This window comes from Mobula hypostoma, chromosome 4 (assembly GCF_963921235.1).
Source record: "Mobula hypostoma chromosome 4, sMobHyp1.1, whole genome shotgun sequence".
In the NCBI taxonomy this organism is placed as follows: Eukaryota; Metazoa; Chordata; class Chondrichthyes; order Myliobatiformes; family Myliobatidae; genus Mobula; species Mobula hypostoma.
This window is the reverse complement of record NC_086100.1, coordinates 37,606,772-37,628,634: the sequence shown is the minus strand read 5'-3', so window position 1 is coordinate 37,628,634 and position 21,863 is coordinate 37,606,772. Positions and strand designations below refer to the sequence as shown.

The window sequence follows — 21,863 nt, the reverse complement described above, 5'->3', positions numbered from 1 at the left end:
TGACTGTCAGATGTTTGTATGTTCTCCCTGTGACTGCAAAGGTTTTCCTCCCGTTAACTCCCACATTCCAAAGACGTACAGTTAAGATTCGTGAGTTGCGTGCATGCTATGTTGGCACCAGAAGACTGTGGGACTTCAGGCTCCTGTATCTCCTCCTTGATAGTAGTAAGAGGAGAAAGGCAAGCCTGGATGGGGAGTTCCTTAATGATGGATGCTGAGTTCTTGAGGCATTGCCTCTTGAAGATATCCTCAATTGTGGGGAAGTTTGTGCCCACGATGGATATGGCTGAGTCCAGAACCCTCTGCAGCCTCTCGCAGCCCTGTGCATTAGAGGTTTCATACCAGGCTGTGAAGCAACCAGAGAACATGCTCTCTATCATATACCTATAAAAATTTTGTAAGTCTTCGGTGACATACCAGATCCCCTCAAACTACAAACAAATTAGAGCCACTGCCATGCCTCCTTTATAACTGCATCAATATATTTGCTGGCACGAGGAACTTGAAGCCGCTCATCCTTTCCACTACTGAGGACTGATGTAGGTTCTCCTGACTTCTCCTTCCTCAAGTCCACAATAAGTTCTTTGGTCTTGTTGACATTGAGCGTGAGGTTGTAGTTGCAACATCACTCAACTAGCCAATCTATACCAATCCCCAATGCCTCTTCATTGCCATCTGAAATTCTATCAACACCACGATAAAGGATCAACTTTATTCGCCATATGCGAATCTGTTGTGGTGTGTTGGCACAATATGCAACAAAAAATAACACCATTCAACCATTACAAAGAATGTAAGATATATAAAAATAAGTTACAGCTTTTATATGGAATAAAATGCATAAATACCATCATGTATTTACAATGTAAACAGCATTATAAAAATGGTTTAAATATTTACAGTGCACTGCAGTAACTGAGGTAAGAGATGGGGGTGGGGTGTGAGGAAGGGTTAACTGGAGTGATCAATTTGATTAACTACCTGGAGGAAACAAAAATAAATGGTGTGAATTCTTTTCAATATCCTGACAGCACTCTCCAGAAGGAAGCTTTTGGAAAATGCAGTTTGCAGGGTGGGTAGTGACCATTTCTTTGTCCTGAACACATACAAGTCTTACAGTGATGGTAAACTGCAGCCGATGACTTTTAAAAACGCACACGAGGAACTCTGCAGATGCTGGAATTTCAAGCAACACACACAAAATGCTGGTAGAAAGCAGCAGGCCAGGCAGCATCTATGGGAAGAGGTACAGTCGACGTGTCGGGCCAAGACCCAGCGTCAGGACTAACTGAAAGAAGAGCTAGTAAGAAATTTGAAAGTGGGAGGGGCAGGGGGAGACCCAAAATGATAGGAGAAGACAGGAGGGGGAGGGATGGAACTAAGAGCTGGACTGTTGATTGGCAAAAGGGATATGAGAGGATCATGGGACAGGAGGCCCAGGGAGAAGGGGGAGGGGGGAAGTCCAGAGGATGGGCAAGGAGTATAGTGAGAGGGACAGAGGGAGAAAAAGGAGAGAGAAAAAATATATATATATATAAATAAATAACGGATGGGGTACAAAGCGGAGGTGGGGCATTAACGGAAGTTAGAGAAGTCAATACGCATGCCATCAGGTTGGAGGCTACCCACACGGAATGTAAGGTGTTGTTCCTCCAACCTGAGTGTGGCTTCATCTTGACAGAAGAGGAGGCCGTGAATAGGCATATCAGAATGGGAATGGGATGTGGAATTAAAATGTGTGGCCACTGGGAGATCCTGCTTTCTCTGGCGGACAGGGCATAGGTGTTCAGCGAAACGGTTTCCCAGCCTGCGTCGGGTCTCGCCAATATATAGAAGGCCACATTGGGAGCACCGGACGCAGTACATCACCCCAGCTGACTCACAGGTGAAGTGTCCCATGATCCTCTCATATCCCTTTAGCCAATCAACTTTCCAGCTCTTAGCTCCATCACTCCCCCTCCTGTTTTCTCCTATCATTTCGGATCTCCCCCTTCCCCCTCCCACTTTCAAATCTCTTACTATCTCTTCTCTCGACCCGAAACATCGACTGTACCTCTTCCTATAGATGCTGCCTGGCCTGCTGCATTCACCAACAATTTTTAAGTGTGTTGCTGATGACTTTTTCTGCTCTCCTAACAATTTGCTGTAGTTTCTGTATATTGTGAGAGGATGCTGCAACAAACCAGACAATGGCTGATGTGAGGATACTCTCTAAGATGGCAGTGTAGAATTGTATCAGTATGTTCTGGGGAACTTTACCAACTGCTGCAAGAAATACATCCTCACAACATTCATCAACAGTTGTGTCATCAGTAAATTTATTGATGGTGTTTGAGTTGTGCATATCTACACGGTTTTAAGTGTAGAGCAGAGCAGTTGGCTAAGCATGCATCCTTCAGACCTAAGCACATAATCCCTTTCAGTTAACAGAATCTTAGACAAGTGTGAAAAAGGCCCATAATAGTGATTTATCCTGCTCCCTAAACTTTTCATGGATTTATCACAGAACAAAAACTATATCCATTACACAAGAAAATTTGTAGATGCTGGAAATCCAAAGCAACACACACAAAAATGGAGGAACTCAGCAGGTCAGGCAGAATCTATGCAAATGAATAGTCAGTCAACATTTCAGACTGAGACCCTTCTTCAGGACATATATATCCATTGTTCTTGATGGATTGAGTTTGCACTGCGAATCAGAAGAGAATGCAGGAAGATCTTCCAATTGTCCTCCCTCTGAATTTCATGCCAGAAGCCATGCTTTAATGTTTCAGCAGAGATTTAGTCTGCTCTAGATATCTTGTGTGGCTGAGGAACTGGTGCAAGAAGCAAGGATTTACATTCTTGGACCATTGGGGTATGTTTCGGGGTAAGGATGAAATGTACAAAAGGGACGGGTTGCACCTTAATAAGCGGGGCACCAGCATTCTGGCAGGCAGGTTTGCCTCTGCCACACGGGTGTGTTTAAACTAAGTAGTGGGGGTGAGGGGACGAACTGGAAATATAAAGATGGAGATAAAGGGGAAGTGAGAATAAGAAAAGTTAACAAAGACAGCAGAATCAACAGAGCAGAAAGCTCAAGAAGGAATCATACAGTATGGCCAAGTGAAATAGGAATTGATATGGGAGGTGAGGGGAGTAATGAATTAAAAGTATTATATATGAATGCACGGAGTATAAGAAATAAAGTAGAAGAACTTGAGGCACAGTTGGAAATTGTTAAGTATGATGTTGTGGGAATAACAGAGACACGGCTTCAAGTGGACAGGGCCCGGGAAATGAATATTCAAGGTATACGTCCTATCGAAAGGACAGACTGATAGGCAGAGGGGGTGGCGTGGCTCTGTTGGTGAAGAATGATATTCAGTCCCTTGTGAGGGGGGACATAGAATCAGGAGACGTAGAGTCAGTATGTATAGAACTGAGAAATTCTAAGGGTAGAAAGACCCTAATGGGAGTTATCTACAGGCCCCCAAACAGTAGTCTGGGTGTTGGGTGTAAGTTGAATCAAGAGTTAAAATTGGCATGTCGCAAAGGTAATGCTACAGTTGTTATGGGGGACTTCAACATGCAGGTAGACTGGAGGAATCAGATTGGTACTGGACCCCAAGCAAGGGAGTTTGTGGAGTCCCTCCGAGATGGATTCTTAGAACAGCTTGTACTGGAGCCTACCACAGAGAACGCAATTCTAGATTTAGTGTTGTGCAATGAACCGGATTTGATCAGGGACCTCGAGGTAAAGGAGCCATTAGGAGGCAGTGACCTTATAATATGATAAGTTATAATATGATAAGTTATAAGAACTTATAATATGATAAGTTTTAATCTACAATTTGAGAGGGAGAAGGGAAACTCGGAAGTGTCAGTATTACAGTTGAACAAAGGGAACTATGGTGCTATGAGGGAGGAGCTTGCCAAAGTTCAATGGGACAATACCCTAGCAGGGATGACAGTGGAACAGCAATGGCAAGTGTTTCTGGGAATAATGCGGAAGGTGTAGGATCAGTTCGTTCCAAAGAGGAAGAAAGATCCTAAGGGGAGTAAGGGGAGGCCGTGGCTGACAAGGGAAGTAATGGACAGTATAAAAATAAAAGAGAAGAAGTATAACATAGCAAAGACGAGTGGGAAGCCGGAGGATTGGGAAACTTTTAAACAGCAACAGAAGGTAACTAAAAAGGCAATATGCAGAGAAAAAATGAGGTACGAAGGTAAACTAGCCAAGAATATAAAGGAATGTAAAAGCTTCTTCAGGTATGTGAAAAGGAAAAAAATAGTTAAGACCAAAATTGGGCCCTTAAAGACAGAAACGGGTGAATTTATTATGGGGAACAAGGAAATGGCAGACGAGTTGAGCAGGTAATTTGGATCTGTCTTCACTAGAGAAGACACAAACAATCTCCCAGATAGAATAGTGGCCAAAGGACCCAGGGTAATGGATGAACTGAAGGAAATTTATATTAGGCAGGAAGTGGTGTTGGATAGACTGTTGGGTCTGAAGGCTGATAAGTCCCCAAGACCTGATGGTCTACATTCCAGGGTACTTAAGGAGGTGGCTTTAGAAATCGTGGACGCATTGGTAATCATTTTCCAATGTTCTATAGATTCAGGATCAGTTCCTGTGGATTGGAGGGTGGCTAATGTTGTCCCTCTCTTCAAGAAGGGAGGAAGAGAGAAAACAGGGAATTATAGACCAGTTAGCCTGACGTCGGTGGTGGGAAAGATGCTAGAGTCAATTATAAAAGATGAAATTACGACACATCTGGATAGCAATAACAGGATCGGTCCGAGTCAGCATGGATTTATGAAGGGGAAATCGTGCTTGACTAATCTTCTGGAATTTTTTGAGGATGTAATTATGAAAATGGACAAGGGAGAGCCAGTGGATGTAGTGTACCTGGACTTTCAGAAAGCCTTCGATAAAGTCCCACATAGGAGATGACATGGATTGAAAATTGGCTGGCTGACAGAAACCAAAGAGTAGCGCTTAATGGGTTCCCTTCGGAATGGCAGGCGGTGACCAGTGGGGTACTGCAGGGTTCAGTGCTGGGACCACAGCTGTTTACAATATGTATTAATGATTTAGATGAGGGAATTAAAAGTAACATTAGCAAATTTGTCGATGACGCAAAGCTGGGCGGCAGTGTGAAATGTGAGGAGGATGTTATGAAAATGCACGGTGACTTGGACAGGCTGGGTGAGTGGGCAGGTGCATGGCAGATGCAGTTTATTGTGGATAAATGTGAGGTTATCTACCTTGGTGGCAAGAACAGGAAGGCAGATTATTATCTAAATGGAGTCAAGTTAGGAAAAGGGGAAGTACAACAATATCTAGGTGTTCTTGTACATCAGTCACTGAAAGCAAGCATGCAAGTACAGCAGGCTGTGAAGAAAGCTAACGGCATGCTGGCCTTCATAACAAGGGGAATTGAGTAAAAGAGCAAGGAGGTCCTTCTGCAGCTGTGCAGGGCCCTGGTGAGACCACACCTGGAGTACTGTGTGCAGTTTTGCTCTCCAAACTTGAGCAAGGACGTTCTTGCTATTGAGGGAGTGCAGCGTAGGTTCACAAGGTTAATTCCCAGGATGGCGGGACTGTCATATGTCGACAGATTGGAGCGACTGGGCTTGTATACTCTGGAATTTAGAAGGCTAAGAGGGGATCTGATTGAAACATATAAGATTATTAAGGGATTGGACACGCCGGAGGCAAGAAGCATGTTCCCGCTGATGGGTGAGTCCAGAACCAGAGGCCACAGTTTAAGAATAAGGGGTAGGCTATTTAGAACGGAGTTGAGGAAAAATTTTTTCACCCAGAGAGTGGTGGATATATGGAATGCTCTGCCCCAGAAGGCTGTGGAGGCCAAGTCTCTGGATGCTTTCAAGAAAGAGATGGATAGAGCTCTTAAAGATAGCAGAATCAAAGGTTATGGGGATAAGGCAGGAACTGGATACTGATTGTGGATGATCAGCCATGATCACAGTGAATGACGGTGCTGGCTCGAAGGGCTGTATGGCCTACTCCTGCACCTATTGTCTATTGTCTATAATCTTCTTGTATTTTAGTTGCCTTTTCAACCCCTGCTGGACTGGGGAACTACTTAATTAAAGATCATGTCTTGATTGCAGTTATCTTCATAAGAGCACCTTCTAGCTGGCAGTGACTGGCTCCATGTTTTTGGCTCAGAGATCTCCAAGTGTCTGGGCCTTGGACAGTCTTGAAAGTGAGGAAGAGTCCATGGCCTTTGTGGTTATTGACTTGTTGCTGGATCTCCAGAGCTCTTTCCATCCACTATCTATCACTTAGATCACAATTTTTTTAACTTATGCCTTTTATTTGCTTATGGATTAGCTTTTCTCCATTTTTCCATTTATTTTCAGTCCATGAAGCCTCTATTTTGGGTTAATTAGACCCTAGATTTCAAAGTTGATAATACAGAACCCAGTTCTGATGTTTTCTGAAAAGCAAATAAAACTGCAGATGTGCAAATCTGAAATAAAAACCAAAAAACTGAGGAAAAAATTAACATTTCAAGTTAATGATTTTTGATAAAAGTGCAAGCTGGAATTGCTAAAGAGCATAGTTCTCTGCCAGAAAAGCTCTAAGAAAATGTTTAATTCTGTGGGACTTCAAGGCAGACCAGATACTACAGTGTGTAGCTTAATATAATTGGAAGCTAGCGGATGAGCGAAACTTTCTTCCCAGCATCGTTGAACTCTTTGACATTGATTATCCTTCACTAGCATTCTTGTTTCATCTCCATTTGGACACCAGGGTTGAGAGAGATATACGAGATTGGTTCGTCAGTCATCAGCTACATTTATGACATTACAGAGGGTGGAATGGAGGTTGGCTTCCTAGAAAACAATCCACAAGCAAATAAAAGGCCTAGGTTAAAAAAATTGTGATCTAAGTGATAGATAGTGGATGGAAAGAGCTCAGGAGATCCAGCAACAAGTCAATAACATGAAGCCACATCATCTGCATGTGTTAAGAAAGGCAAGTTGAAAACAAATTTTGTGATGGTTTGTTGTGATGGAGTGTGGAATGAGCTGCCAGACGAAGTGGTAAATGCGGGTTCTTTTTTAACGTTTAAGAATAAATTGGACAGATACATGGATGGGAGGTGTATGGAGGGATATGGTCCATGTGCAGGTCAGTGGGAGTAGGCAGAAAATGGTTCGGCACAGCCAGAAAGGGCCAAAAGGCCTGTTTCTGTGCTGTAGTTTTTCTATGGTTTACATTTCTTCCACACAATTTGCATCAGAGTGTATGTTGTTGCATAATTTTTGGGTAATGATTTTACAAATTTGATAAGGGTTCATTTTTGTAAGCCAGACTATCATAAAATGAGAAAGGTTGTCTGTAATGGTCACTGAGCAAATGATACAATTCCCTTGCAATCTTTGCCCTATGACTTAATCTAGCAGATAGCAATATCTGGTTCGTGGGTCTTGTACTATATTCTCAGATGAGTCAAGGTATTGATAATGATAAGGCTGTATTATAATAAGGCAGAGCACACCAGTGTAGTTAACTTTTCCTAATTCTTTCTTGTTAGCCATGGCAATCCAAGACTGGCAGCAAAGTGGAAGATTGATTAGATTCCCTTTAGGACTAAAATCTCTATATTTTATATAATGAACTGTACTGCTGTTGCAAAACAGCAAATTTCATGACATATATCAGTGATAATAAACTGGATTCTGATTCACTAAGCTTCAAGTCTCAGGTGATGTGGCTGCAGTCGCTGGGTTGGTGAGGATAGTAAACAATTCAAACATGTAAAGATACATGTACATAAACCACACTGAAAAACCAACAATTTAAGCTATAATTCAAGTTGACAGAGGGGAAAGGGGAAATAAGAATCTCCACTTTACCACTACTTTTAGTACCTGTAGTACGTAGGGAGATCTTCACTACCGATGACACCCAATTTCCAATGAGAAAGGCGAGTTGAAAGTAACGAAGGCCGTAAAGTAACTGCAAGTCTTTCATGGTAACGTTCAACATCTTTTACAGCAACTGCAAAACATTTATTTTTTTTAAATCATAGATGTATTTTGAGATCAACATTTCAGTTAATAATTTTCCAATAAGCATTCGTATCAACAATCAATACCTCTTACAAGATCTCCTACTTGAAAGTAAGACAAAGGATCTTCATGTTTTCCATGTGAAGGTACATCTCTTACAGGACAAAGTGCCTATAACACCAACATTTTGATTAATGCATTATACAGTTTTCTTTTATGTATTTTAGATTTCTTAAGGTCAGAGCAGGACAAATTAAGATTTGATTAAAATAAAGGTTTTGTGTACTTTTGTATCAGTGTTCAGTCTTCCAACTTCCATGGCTCTAAAGAAAAATTAAATAATTGGAACTTTGCTCAATTGATTACTGGCAAAATGAAAGTTAAGATTTTGGGAAAAAAACACATCATGTTTAAGCAATTAGAAGCCTTAGAATGACTTGGGTCATCCATGCGCTAACCATGTAGTTTAATTCATCAAAGTAAACATAAAGGATACAAATCTTATCACAAAGCTTGTAACATATTTCTTTGCATTTTAAGTTATATATAAATTTAAAAATCTGAGGAAAAATGGATGCTAAACATGGGTATATTTGGCTAGTATTTTCTCAAAGCTGATCTACAAGTATTCATTTTCCACAATATTATATTTTTATAGTACAGGTACGAGTGATCATCTTACAGTTATTTCCAAGGATTCAATGTCCCGCCCAAGGTCCCCTCCAAGACTGATCAATGTTAGAAAGAACCCAAATTCACGAATAGATGTAACACGTCCAATCACAATGTCCCCACGTTCAATGTCACGGAAGAAGTACTGTCTTTTGTCATCACCGGGAACCTCCATCAACTGTTCCAAAGGAGGCATAATTGCATAATAATCTGGAAAAAAATAAAAGAAAGACTTTGAAATACTATTTCTTTCTATATCAATCAATGCAAACTCATTACTTATACTTTTATTCCAAAGCAAAGACTTTATGAAGTTCGGAGCATCATATTTATTCTAAGAGATTACTTAACTCAGTAGGAATAACATTGAAAAATAAATTAGCAAAATACTTTTCTAAATTATTGCTGATTTTCTCGTTTTACTTCTCTCCACTTCCCATAATGGTACAAGATTTTAAAAAATGTGGATCGCTTACTTGCTCCTGTACACCTCAGAGTCAGAGCTCTAATGGACAATTACAAAACAGGGCAAGTATTCAGAAGTGTTTAGAATTTTAATAGTTCTGGAGTATTGTAATGAACAAATAGCTTGCATATCTTCAAAGTCAATACAGTCATTTCCGAAGTGCTGTCAACACTGTTATTCTGGAAATGCAAACATTAATTTTCACAGAACAAGGTCTCATAATATTAATGAAATAAGTGGGCAGAACAGCTATCTTCGTTGCTGACTAGGAATAAATCTTGAACACATTCTTCAAATATGTCTTTTGCATCCAACTGAGTATGAATGGTCCATGAACACAACCTCGTTATTTGTCTTCTGCACTGTTTATTTATTTTTGTAACTTATAATTTTTATGTCTTGCACTATACTGCGGCTGAAAAGCAACAAATTTCACAACATACATCAGTGATAATAAACCTGATTCTGATGCAATTGGTTCCTCTGAAAACCAACTCTTCAAGCATGAAGCCACACACAAAATGTTAGAGGAATTCAGTAAGTCAAGCACCTCTATGGAGGGAAATGGACAATCAACATTTCGGCTCAACACTGTTCAGTTGGAGTTCAAGCATCCTTCACTCCCTCAGTACTGCAGCCAAACTGAAATCTGGTTTATATATTAATGTTTCTTAAGTCTAAATTAACCCACAGGAATTGATTTCAGTAGGCTTCTGGACAGTCACTAACTTACTTCAAGATATTTAAGGAAGAGGTAGTGAAATAGTTCTTCTTCCAACGGTTTTGGCAGGAAATTTTATATGATCTATCAAGACAATGAGCAAAGAAGGAACTATTTGTTCAAAAGCTGGGGGGAAGATTTTGCATACAAAGAATATAATAGAATATTAAAATCTAATGAAAAATTTCCTTTTCTGAGATGAGGAAACATCAAAAAGAGACAAAGAATACAAGCTCAGACATCTCTTGATTTCAAATCACCTTCCGTCTCTTCGTCATTCAGTTCAGTACTAACAGTTGATTTCCATGATGGAGCGAACAGAAGGTCTGCTTTTCTTGCAATGAACTGTTGTATGCCAATATTATCAATTCTTCTATCCTTTCTGCAAAACAGTAGCGTTCTATATCAAAATTACATTCTGTGCATTGTGGTACTACACACCCACCCTCAACTTAAAAGAATTGCCGTACCACAACTTTAAGCAAATTGACTGATATTATTCAAAGATATTTGTATTTATACACACAAAATATAAAAGGTAAATAAAAAGCATAAATGTGCTATACAGTTTTGATGAAATATTGACTTATCATATGGACAACTTTGTATTATTAGGTTACATACTGGCTTCACACAACAGGGACACATCAAATGTGATGCATTTACTGCTTAGCCAAATTTTGATTGTTTCAGTTATTGCAAAAATTTTCCATTTCCTTCAAATAAAAATCTGCATTTTTCACAAGAATACAAATTGGAGCTAGCTTCCAGGACAATGGATATTTTCATTAGTTTCCTTTCAGGGGACACATGATAAATATTAACAGAATCCCAAAGACACCCTATATTAACTTCTGAAAGACAATATCAACTGCTTAAGAGACCATGCATTGTTAATCATCTATTTCTATTAGCTTATAACAAAAATCGAGTGTTAGTAAATCAACCAAAACAGAAAAATCACGATATCTGAAGACCCCCAATACCAACTAGGGTGCCAATTTAATTCATACCATTGGATATAAAATTCAATATACTTCAAATATACTTCGTACCTCAAAGCATTATTCCTTAACATAAAATATGGTCTGGCAACTCGAAGATTAAAAAAAACAGTAGCGCATGAAAATCTGATAGTCAAAAGGTTATCAGCTTTGCAACAAAGTCATATACAGTCGGCCCTCCTTATCCATGGGGGATTGGTTCTGGGACCCCCCGCAGATACCAAAAAACGCGGATGCTTAAGTCCATTATATAAAATGGCATAGTATTTGCATATAACCTACGCACATCCTCCCGTATACTTTAATTCATCTCTAGATTACTTATAATACCTAATACAATGTAAATGCTATGTAAAATAGTTGTTATACCGCATTTTTTAGGGAATAATGACAAGGAAAAACTGCTTAAACATCAAGTGCTGGAGAGAGAACTTCTGGGTTTTCCCAATCCGCGCTTGGTTGAATCCGCGCATGCAGAACCCGCGGATAAGGAGAACCGCCGTGTTCTCTCCACATTCCCAACAGCAACCCCCAGCCCCTAGGTTCAATCACTCAACTACACATTAGCAGCAATTTGCAGTGGCCAATTAACCTACGTATTTACACATGTATTTAAAATGAAGGAGGAAACGTGCAAATTCTACTCAGATAGCAAGCATCTCGGGTCAGGATTGATTCAGGTCAATGGAGCTGTGAAGCAACAATTTTCTTAGCCACTCAAATGATAAAGAAAATCTGTGCTGTAGCAAACATTGCCACTGATTTTGTTTTTTTTCCCCAGTGACACAGTTTTTAATCAACATTCAGCAAAATTCCATCTATCTATGTTTGCTTGAATTCAAAATGTCCTGCTTTACACTAAAGCAGCGCAATCAACCACAGGGTAGGGATAATGTGTAACCAGATATTGACTGCTGGCAAGAAACTTCAGGAGGTTGCTAGGATGATGAAATATACACCATACAGACAGGTTCCTCACACTAATCTTTGGTAAGGTAATAGAAGCTTTGCCAACTTTGTGCTTTTAAACATTGCTCTGAGATACTGTATCTGAAAAAATTAAGCTCTGATCAGGCTGACTGGGTCTCACTCCCTTGATTCTGTTCTCATATAACTGTTGGTCAAGAAACGTTTTCACTGTCAGGGCTAAATGACACCCACACATCAGGTATAGCCATTTCACTGTTGTCACTGCTTATTCAAGCCTAGCCTCCTTGTGTCTTTCAAAACAAATAAAAATTAGCTGAAAACCAAATTGAAATTCCAGGTGCTAAACATCTGAAAGAAAATGAGGAAGTACTTAGATCAGAGATCATCTGTGGAGAGGAATAGCTAATGTTTCAGGTGACAAGTTTTCTTCTAAACGTGAACCTGAAACTCTTGTTTCTCTCTCCACATGTTGCTTAATCTGCTAAGTAATTCCAACATTTTCTGTTTATAATTCAAGAATCTCATCATTTCTTTCTCAAGAACACTTCTATTTGCCATTAATCCATTTGTTGCTCTCATATTAAAAATGTGTTCCGGTCCAAGCACAAATTACATATGGTACTATGATTGGCCCAATGTGCTTAACCGATCATGGTATGAATTACTTACATCAACCAAGCCATTACCCTCCTGAACTTCAACCTTAAGCATAGCAAGACCATTAGTAAACCAAAAGTCCAATTCAATCCACAGGACAGCTTTGCACCTGCCTTTTCACCTTTGTTTCTGTTAATTCCAGATTTGACTATTTATAAATTCCTCTCATTTGATCTCATCCTTTACCAACATATTCATTCAGAACTACTGCTATTTTCAATTTCTCACAAAATGTTTTTGAAAACTACAATATAAAATGCTAAGTTTGTCATTTTAAATTCTTTATGGCTTTGCATCCTAACTGACATCAAACTCTTGATTTCTGACCAATCTAATTCTGTGTGGATCTATCCACAATCAGTCATGGTCCAATTAACTGTCTTGACCACACAAACTGTTTTTCTCCTAAACTTCTCCATTTTGCCTTCCATTGTAAGAATCAAATTCAAGCACAAAAATTTCATCCTTCCCAGCCTCCACATTCTAATTGCATCTCTGTGATGGTTGAAGATATTTTTCGGATTTGAAATTATTTAGATCCCAGCTAATGTGTTCTGCCTTTGTTAATTTAAACTAGACCAAATGAATGAACATTAGCTTCTGCTGGTAAGAATTTACCATATCTTATGGCACAGGAAACAAATCTGCGAAAATATAAACTGGAATTGTATCACTAACCTATGAAAAATAGATTAATGACTTAACTAAACTAATACACCTGAACAAGTCTTGGTTGGTCAGAGTTTTAGACCTGATGAGACCATAAGACCATAAGATTTAGGAGCAGAAGTAGGTCATTCGGCCCATCGAGTCTGCTCTGCCATTCAATCATGGGCTAATCTGCTTCATCCAGTCATCCCCACTCCCCTGCTTTCACCCCATACCCTTTGATGCCCTGGCTAATCAAGAACCTATCTATCTCTGCCTTAAATGCAACCAATGACTTGGCCTCCATAGCCACTCGTGGTAACAAATTCCACAGATTTACCACGCTCTGACTGAAGTAATTTCTCCGCATCTCAGTTCTAAAAGAACGTCCTGCAATCCTGAAGTCATGCCCTCTTGTCCCAGAATCCCCTACCATGGGAAATAACTTTGTCATATCTGATCTGTTCAGGCCTTTTAACATTTGGAATGTTTCTATGAGATCCCCCCTCATTCTCCTGAACTCCAGGGAATTCAGCCCAAGAGCTGCCAGACGTTCCTCATATGGTAACCCTCTCATTCCTGGAATCATTCTCGTGAATCTTCTCTGAACCCTCTCCAATGTCAGTATATCCTTTCTAAAATAAGGTGCCCACAACTGCACACAGTACTCCAAGTGTGGTCTCACGAGTGCCTTATAGAGCCCTCAACATCACATCCCGGCTCTTATATTCTGTACCTCTAGAAATGAATGCCAACATTACATTCACCTTCTTCACAACCAACTCAACCTGCAGGTTGATTGAAGGTGGAAGATAGCTACAGAAATAATCAAGCGTTAAAAAAAAGGGTATGAAACACAATTTCACCCACTGATGGGCTGACCCAGGAACTGAAATTATTTATGTTTCAGAGACAAGTGTACGGAGTAATGTCAAGGTGACAAACAGTCTGGTTCAGCAGAAAACTGTAGCCAGAAAAAAAAACAACATAATTGGGATCTAGTAATGGTTTATAGAAAAGACCCAAGAAAAATTGCTTGAATTCTTAGTGTTCAAATTAGGGGTTCAAAATTCAAAATAAATGCATTATCAAAGTAATATACATCACCATATATTACCCTGAGATTCATTTTCTTGCAAGCATTCACAGTATACACAAAGAAACACAATAAATCAATGAAAAACTGCACACAACAAAGACAATGTGCAAAAAACAATAAAATGTGCAAATACAAAACAGAAAAAAGCCCAAAATAGCAATAAATAAATAAATAATACTGAGAACATGAGTTGTGGAGTCCTTGGAAGAGAGTCCACAGGTTGTAGAATCAGTTCACAATTGGGGTGAGTGCAGTTACCCACTCTGTTTCAAGAGCCTGACGTTTGAGCAGTAATAACTGTTCTTGAAACTACCTGATGACAGCAGTGAGAAGAGAGCATGGACTGGATGGTGCGAGTCTTTAATGATTGATGCTGCATTTGTGTGATGGACTGGGCTTTATCCACTACCTTCTGTCAACTTTTCTGTTCAAGGGTATTGGTGTTTCCATACCTGCCCATAATGCAACCAGTCAGTGTATTCTCCAACACACATCTACAGAAGTTTGTCAAAGTTTTAGATTAGATGCCAAATCTTTACAAACTTCTAAGAAAGTAGAGGCGCTACCTTGCCTTCCAGGTAATGGCATTTATGTGCTGGATCCAAAACAGATACTCTGAAATGATAACACTGATGAGTTTCAAAGTTAATTTACTATCAAAGTACATGTATATCACCATATCCAACCCTGAGATTCACTGCCTTGCAGGCACTCAATAGGTCCATAGAATAATAACCATAACAAAATCAATGAAAGACTGCATCAACTTGGGGGTTCAAACAGTCTGCAAAAGAAAACAAACTGTGCAAATGCAGAAAGAAAGAAAAAAAGAAAGAGAAAGAAAAAAAAGAATAAATAAGCAAGCAAGCACTAAATTTTCAGAACATGAGATGAAGGGTCCTTGAAAGTGAGTCCATAGATTGTGGGAACATTTCAGTGATGGGGCAAGTGAAGTTTATCTCGTTTGGTTCATGAGCCTGATAGTTGAGGGTTAATAACTGTTCCTAAACCTGGTAGTGTGAGGCGTGAGGCTCCCATACCTACCTGGTAGCAACAGTATGAACGGGGAGGACGGGTGGTGCGGAGAGTTGTCCCTGTGATGGATGCCACTTTCCTGTGACAGCGTTTTGTGTAGATATCCTCAATGGTGGGGAGGGCTGTACCCATGATGGATTGGGCAATATCCACTACTTTTTGTTGGATTTTCCATTCGAGGGCATTGGTGTTTCCATACCAGGCTATGATGCAGCTAATCAATATACTCTCCGCTACACATCCATAGAAGTTTGTCAAAGTTTTAAATGTCATGCTGAATCTTCACAAACTCCTCAGTAGAGGCAGTGCTATGCTATCTTCATAATTGCACTTACGTGCTGAGCCCAGGACAGGTCCTCTGAAACACCAAGGAGTTGCTGATCTTCTCTACCTCTGAGGACTGGCTCATGGACCTCTGGTATATTTCTCCTGAAATCCATAATCAGCTCCTAGGTCTTGAAAATGTTCAGTAAGAGGTTGTTGTTATGGCACCACTCAGCCATATTTTCAGTCTCCCTCCTATATGCTCATTCATATCCAAGTTTGATTCGGTCAATGACAGTGGTGTCATCAGCGAACTTAAATTGAAGCTGTATGTAGCCTCACAGTCGTAAGTATAGAGTGAGTACAGCAAGGGGCTAAGCACTCAGCCTTGTGGTGCACCTGTGCTGATGATGATTGTGGAGGAGATATCGCCAACACAAACTGAATGAGGTTTGCAAGTGAGGAAATTGAGGATCCAGTTAGGAGGCATTTAGGCCTTGGTCTTAGAGCTTATTGATTTAGTTTTGAGGGGATGATAGTGCTGAATGCAGAGATGTAGTCAAGGAAGAACATCCTGATCTTTGCATCTTCACTGTTCAGACGTTCCAGGGTTGAATGAAGATCCAATGAAATTGAAGCTGCTTTTGACCTGTTGTGATGGTAGGTAAATTGGAGAGGATGCAAGTTGCTCCTCAGACAGGAGTTGATATGTTTCATCACCAACCTCTCAAAGCACTTCATCACAGTGAATGTAAGTGTAACCGGTTGATCATCATTGAGCAAAGGAGGCTATTCTCTCCATACTGTCTGTGCTGCTCAATGCTTTAAGTACAGAGCCAGACTTTCTTTTAATCTTATTGACGAGACTCCATGTTTCTTATGCCATTCCATACTGTGATTTCCAGATTTCTACTACCATTGCCCTGACAATTCCCTATTTATTGACCCATCATAGCTGCAGGAACTGGGTCCTTCTTCCCCATATAGGCTTAATTTTTATACACCAATTGATTTTTTCTCCAGCCTCAAAGAAAGCCATCCAATCAAGCCAATCTCTCCTCAAAGCTAAAATATTCCACTATTGACATTATCCTCTTATCTAAACCCTCGCACTTTAAATTGAAGAAAATTTTCACCTATTCAGTCTGATTGCCACATAAAATGTGAAGTATCAATGGAGACATCAAGAGAGGTGGCAAGTATAAACACCACTCATAATTAAACTATCAACATACCTTTTGTGATATGAAACAAAAGGAGACTTTAGATCAGGGGTTCCCAATCTTTTTTATGCCTTGAACCATTAGTATGAAGCAAGGGGTCTGTGGACCGCAGGTTGGGAACCCCTGCCTTTGGGAGCTTAGAGAAAATTGAATAAGAAAACACTACAAGAAATTATCTGACCACAGATGGATAGTAAGAGTAGAAGCAGACTTAAGAGCAATGAGATGGAGTGTCTAAGTATCAAGAATGGTGAACAGATTAAGGATAAGGAATTATTCATTGCAGTTAGTTAAACATTGCACGGGATTCAGCTGAAACTAGTATGCCGGATTCAGAGTTAGCATGACAACAGGAAGTAGAATGTGATGGATTCTGACTGGAGACAGGAACTAGTGGGGGGGGGCAGGGGTCAATACTGGGACTTCGGTATTCCATTATTTATCTAACTGACTTAGATGTGAATGTACATGTCATGATTAGCAAATGCTGGTGATACTAATTATGGGGTCTTAATAGTGAAGCAGCTTGCAGAGAACTGCAAAGAGATCTAGATCAGTTAGGGAGTTGGGCTGAGGAATGGCAAATGTGTTTCAACCTACATAGGTAAGTGTGAGGCAGTGAAGAAGGCATTTAGCATGCTGGCCTTCAGTCAAGGGTCGGGAGTGGGGAACATTATGTTGCAATTGTACAAGTCGTTAGTGAGACTGTACTTGGATTGTGTACAGTTTCAGTCACCCTGTTATAGGAAATAACATTGTCAAACTAGAGGGGATGCAAAAGAGATTTTGGAGAATGCTGCCTAGAATGCTTGAATTATAGGGAAAAGTTAGCCATGCTGGATCTTTATTCCTTGAGGCACAGGAGAATGAAGGATGACATCATAAAAATTTACAGAATCATGAGGGGTAAGGATAAGGTGGACGATTGTAGTCTTTCCCCCAGGGTTTGGGAGTCCAAGAGGGCACAAATACAGAAGGGGAGTGATTTTATTTACCCGAGGGGCAACTTATTTATAGTGAGTGAGTATCTGGAAAAGTTGCCTGAGTATGTGGTCCATTTGGGTACAACTGCAACATTATAAGAGTCATTCGGATAGGTACGTGAGGGGAAGGGCTTGTAGGGTTATGGGCCAAATCTGGGCAACTAGGACTAGTAGGGAGGGTGGTATGGCCGGCATAGCTCAGTTGGGCCAAAGGGCCTGTTTCTGTGCCGTATGGCTATAAAGGATTTTAAAACCAAGATTACAGCATTTACCATAAATCCTAATGAAGCTTGCCAATTTAACATTGAGTCACTTACCTACCAACTTTTCTGCCTCACCGTTTTGATAATCATTTGTGTTGCCTTAATACTAACTCACTTCTGGATACAAACCAACTCAACACCACAATTGCCAAACCACGTACTCAGTACGTACTGACCTGATTAGTGCAATGGCTTACTTTTCGTTAAAATCTTTACATTTAAAAAGTACATAAGAATGATTTTTATTAACTCTGCAGCAACATATGGACGTGCAAAAAGGAACTAGAAAATCAGTCAAAACGCAGTGACCCTGACTCCATAAACCTAAGTTTACAGAAAATAAACAGGCATGCAAACAAGAATTTGGCCTGTTTGCAATCGTTTAAATTCGATAATGTAATAAGTGACACTCCAGTGTTGCTGGTGAAAGAAACCGTGTTGATGCTGAAGCCCAGTTAAACGGAAACCGTTTACCTGTGATGCAGCGCTGTTTTCAAGAACTCGGCCGAAACGCTTTGAATGTCTGGGTTTTCATATTGCTCACTTTTCAAAAGGGATAACAACATGGGCCCGTGATAACCCACTGACTGGCGCATGAGATCCTTGTTCATATTCAGCATCAATTTAAGTCCCGCTAGCCAGACTCCTCGGCATCCTGCCTTGGGAAGCCCCAGTGCGGACAAGGCGGCGAAGGCCCAGTCGGCCGCTCCCGCTCGGCGCGAGTGCGCATTCTCCGACGGGCGGCGCCGACTGCGCACGCGCACTTTCTGTCACAAACTTCGAGTAAACCTGCAGCGACTGTGTGGCCTGCTGCGTGTTTCCAGTACGGTATTCTATGCCTTTGTTTTATTTCTGTAAGTGACAGCATATAAAATGGGAAAAAAGAGAGAGAAAGGTGTGGTGAGGAGCAACGAGGAGATGCAGTGGAGGGAAAGATGGGAGGGGGCAAAGGGCAAGATTAGATTAGATTACAGTATGAGATTATGAGGACACGCAGTCCTCTTTTATTGTAATTTAGTAATGCATACATTAAGAAATTATACAATGTTTTTCCAGAATGACATCACGAAAACACATGACAAACCGACTTAAAAACTAACAAAAACCATATAATTATAACATATAGTTACAACAGTGCAAAGCAATACCGTAATTTGATAAGAACAGACCATGGCACGGTAAAAGTCTCAAAGTCTCTCGAATGTCCCATCATCTCACGCAGACGGTAAACCTCCAGCACCGCCAACCTGCCGATGCAGCATCCTGGAAGCATCCGACCACAGTCCGACTCCGAGTCCGTCCGAAAACTCTGAGCCTCCGACCAGCTCTCCGACACCGAGCACCAAGCACCATCTGTGCCGAGTGCTTCGATCCCAGCAATAGGCAAAGCCGAGGATTTGGGGCCTTCCCCTCCGGAGATTCTCGATCTCACAGTAGCAGCGGCAGCGAAGCAGGCATTTCAGAAGTTACTCCAGCTGTTCCTCCGTGCTTTTCACGGCTGTCTCCATCAAATCCGGATTGTGCACGGGCCCCTAGTTACACATACGATATTCATTCAGAACGGCCATGTGCGCTGCGTTGCGCCGCCATCTTCTCCTCCCTCCTCCAGATAACAGTCAGAAAGTGGGAAGGGATTAAAGGAAGAGAGAAGGGCAACAAGGTGGATAGAGAGCAGGGATAGGAAGAGAAGATAAGTGCTTTAGTAAGATTTAAGAAAGTGAAGATGGAAAAAAAATGAGAGGGTTGGGGAATGGTGCTGAAAAAAAATCATACCAAGGAAGAAAAATGTGTGGAAAATCCAACGATAAGTGAAAAAAATGAGATAGAATGGGAGAAGAGCATGAAATTAAAACCTATCCTTCCACTTTCAATAAACTACAAACATATGCAATCCAGATTTCTCTGTTTGTGTGTCCCCTTCAGATAAGTGCCCTCAAGTGATGCCCTCATCTTTCCTAACACCTGAGATTTCTCAGCATTAGACTTAATGATGCCTCTATTCTGCCAGCATGCCTGTATCTCTTCGTACTATCCTCCTCACAGTTCATTGTGCCTCTATGTTTTGTGTACACAAGAAATTCTGCAGATGCTGGAAATCCTGAGCAACACACACATAATAAGTTTATTTTATTAATTTATTTATTAGTTATGTTTATTATTTAGTGTTGCGTTTGTTATGTTATAATTGCACTGCCCCTGAGCAACGCTGTCTCATTCTGCCCTGCAGAGTTGATGTATGGTTGGAATGACAATAAAGTTTTTTGAATCTTTTGAATCTTGAATCTTTGAACTCAGCATTGTCAGGTGGCATCTACAGAGGGAAATGGACAGTCAATGTTTTGATCTGGGGCCCTTCATCAGGACTGGAAAAGAAGAGAGCAGAAGCCAGAATGAAAAGGTAGGGGGAGAGGAGATGCACAAGCTGGCAGGTAGTAGTTGAGTTCAGGTGAGAGGGGAAGGTTGATGGGTGGGGGAAATGGGATGAGAAAGGATAGATGCTGCCTGCCCTGTTGAGTTCCTCCAGCATTTTATGTGTGTGTTGTGCTATGTTTATGTTCTTCGAAGATTTAGAAATGATTTTCTGTTCATCCAGGTTCAAATAATTGCAATAAGAAAGCAGTGGTCCTCTTACTGATTCTTGGGGAATTCTAAATCCTTTAGTATTCTCTGAAACAAAGTTAAAATCAAGTTTATTGTCATATGCACAAGTACATGTATGCAGAGATGCAATAAAAATCTTACTTGCAGTAACATCATAGTCACATGGTGCCATGTAAGCAATGTTCACAAGGAACACATCAATATACAATTTTTACATGAAAAAAAACACAATTAGAACATAAAAATACAAAATCAATTTTAGTGCAACATCATGATGTTGCTGAACTATAGTGATTAGTATTTTGCCAGTTGGTTCAAGAAACAAATGGTTGAAGGTTGAAACTGATATTGTAGGACTTCAGACTTGTGTAACAATTTTCTATTTGTGTTACTATACCTCCCTTCTTTTAATTCCGTGGCCTTCTCTCTTGTTAACAGGCCTTGTTATAAAGAACTTCTGTAAACTGACCGTTTTTATTGTCCAGCTAGTAAGGGGAAAGTACTGTGCTCTCCACCAAACTGACACTAATGCCTTTTTTTTTAAACTGTTCCTTCTTAGAAATTAGGTCACATAGAGGTTAGACTTATTTTAATCCTTTTATAACCATGTAGTTCATACTTTTCCATAACCTACTACAACTGATAATCTGGCATGCTTGGGACCTTTATAGTACTGAGCTAACAGATTTTCTGGACTATTGGAAGACATAGATTTAAGGTGAGAAGAGGAAGACTTATTATAGGGGACCTAAGAGGCAAATTTTTCATACAGGTTGGTGAGAATGTGGAACGGGCTGCTCTATGCTGCAGCACTATGATAGGTGCCCTTTCCTATTTTCTCCATGCTTTTTATTCCAGCAATGATACAGAAGAAAAATTTAGCCAGTCTGAGAGGCTGAATGAGCTGTTCTTTCCAAGCTTCAACTCTAATGATAAATGAACATTATTTCAATCTGCTTCAAGAGGCCAGACCCAGGGAATAATTATCAAACACAGTTTACTTAAAATTACATACTGTTTATTAGCAAGCTTGTGTCACTCAGTTGAACTACAGAGTCCCCGCTCACAGAGCCTGGGAAAATCTGCAACCCAAGTGAGCCCCCAAGTACAGTCTGGGCTGCTGATATACAGTTTTTATCACATACATACTTGATAAGGGTAGACAGAGAAGCATTCTCATGCAACAAACACTTATTTGTTCATACATTATTCTCACAGCACCTGTCAAGCTGCCAATAAGTCAGATGGATTTTAGCCCTG

General features: G+C 40.4%; 1 protein-coding gene across 6 annotated transcripts in view; it reads right to left on the bottom strand.

Moving 5' to 3' along the window:
* ttc14 (tetratricopeptide repeat domain 14) overlaps nt 1-18,724 on the bottom strand; it is a 42,931-nt gene extending 24,207 nt beyond the window's left edge. For all 6 annotated transcript variants that reach the window (XR_010017643.1, XM_063045650.1, XM_063045651.1 and 3 more), the window contains exons 1-5: nt 18,477-18,724; nt 10,157-10,278; nt 8,720-8,919; nt 8,124-8,208; nt 7,897-8,026 (exon numbers count right to left, since the gene is read on the bottom strand). Coding sequence is in view for 5 of the 6 variants with exons in the window: in XM_063045650.1 (XP_062901720.1) it covers nt 7,897-8,026; nt 8,124-8,208; nt 8,720-8,919; nt 10,157-10,278; nt 18,477-18,622 (683 nt within the window). In the remaining variant the exon portion in view is untranslated. The remainder of the gene's footprint in view (nt 1-7,896; nt 8,027-8,123; nt 8,209-8,719; nt 8,920-10,156; nt 10,279-18,476) is intronic.
* Between the last annotated feature and the right edge of the window lie 3,139 nt (nt 18,725-21,863).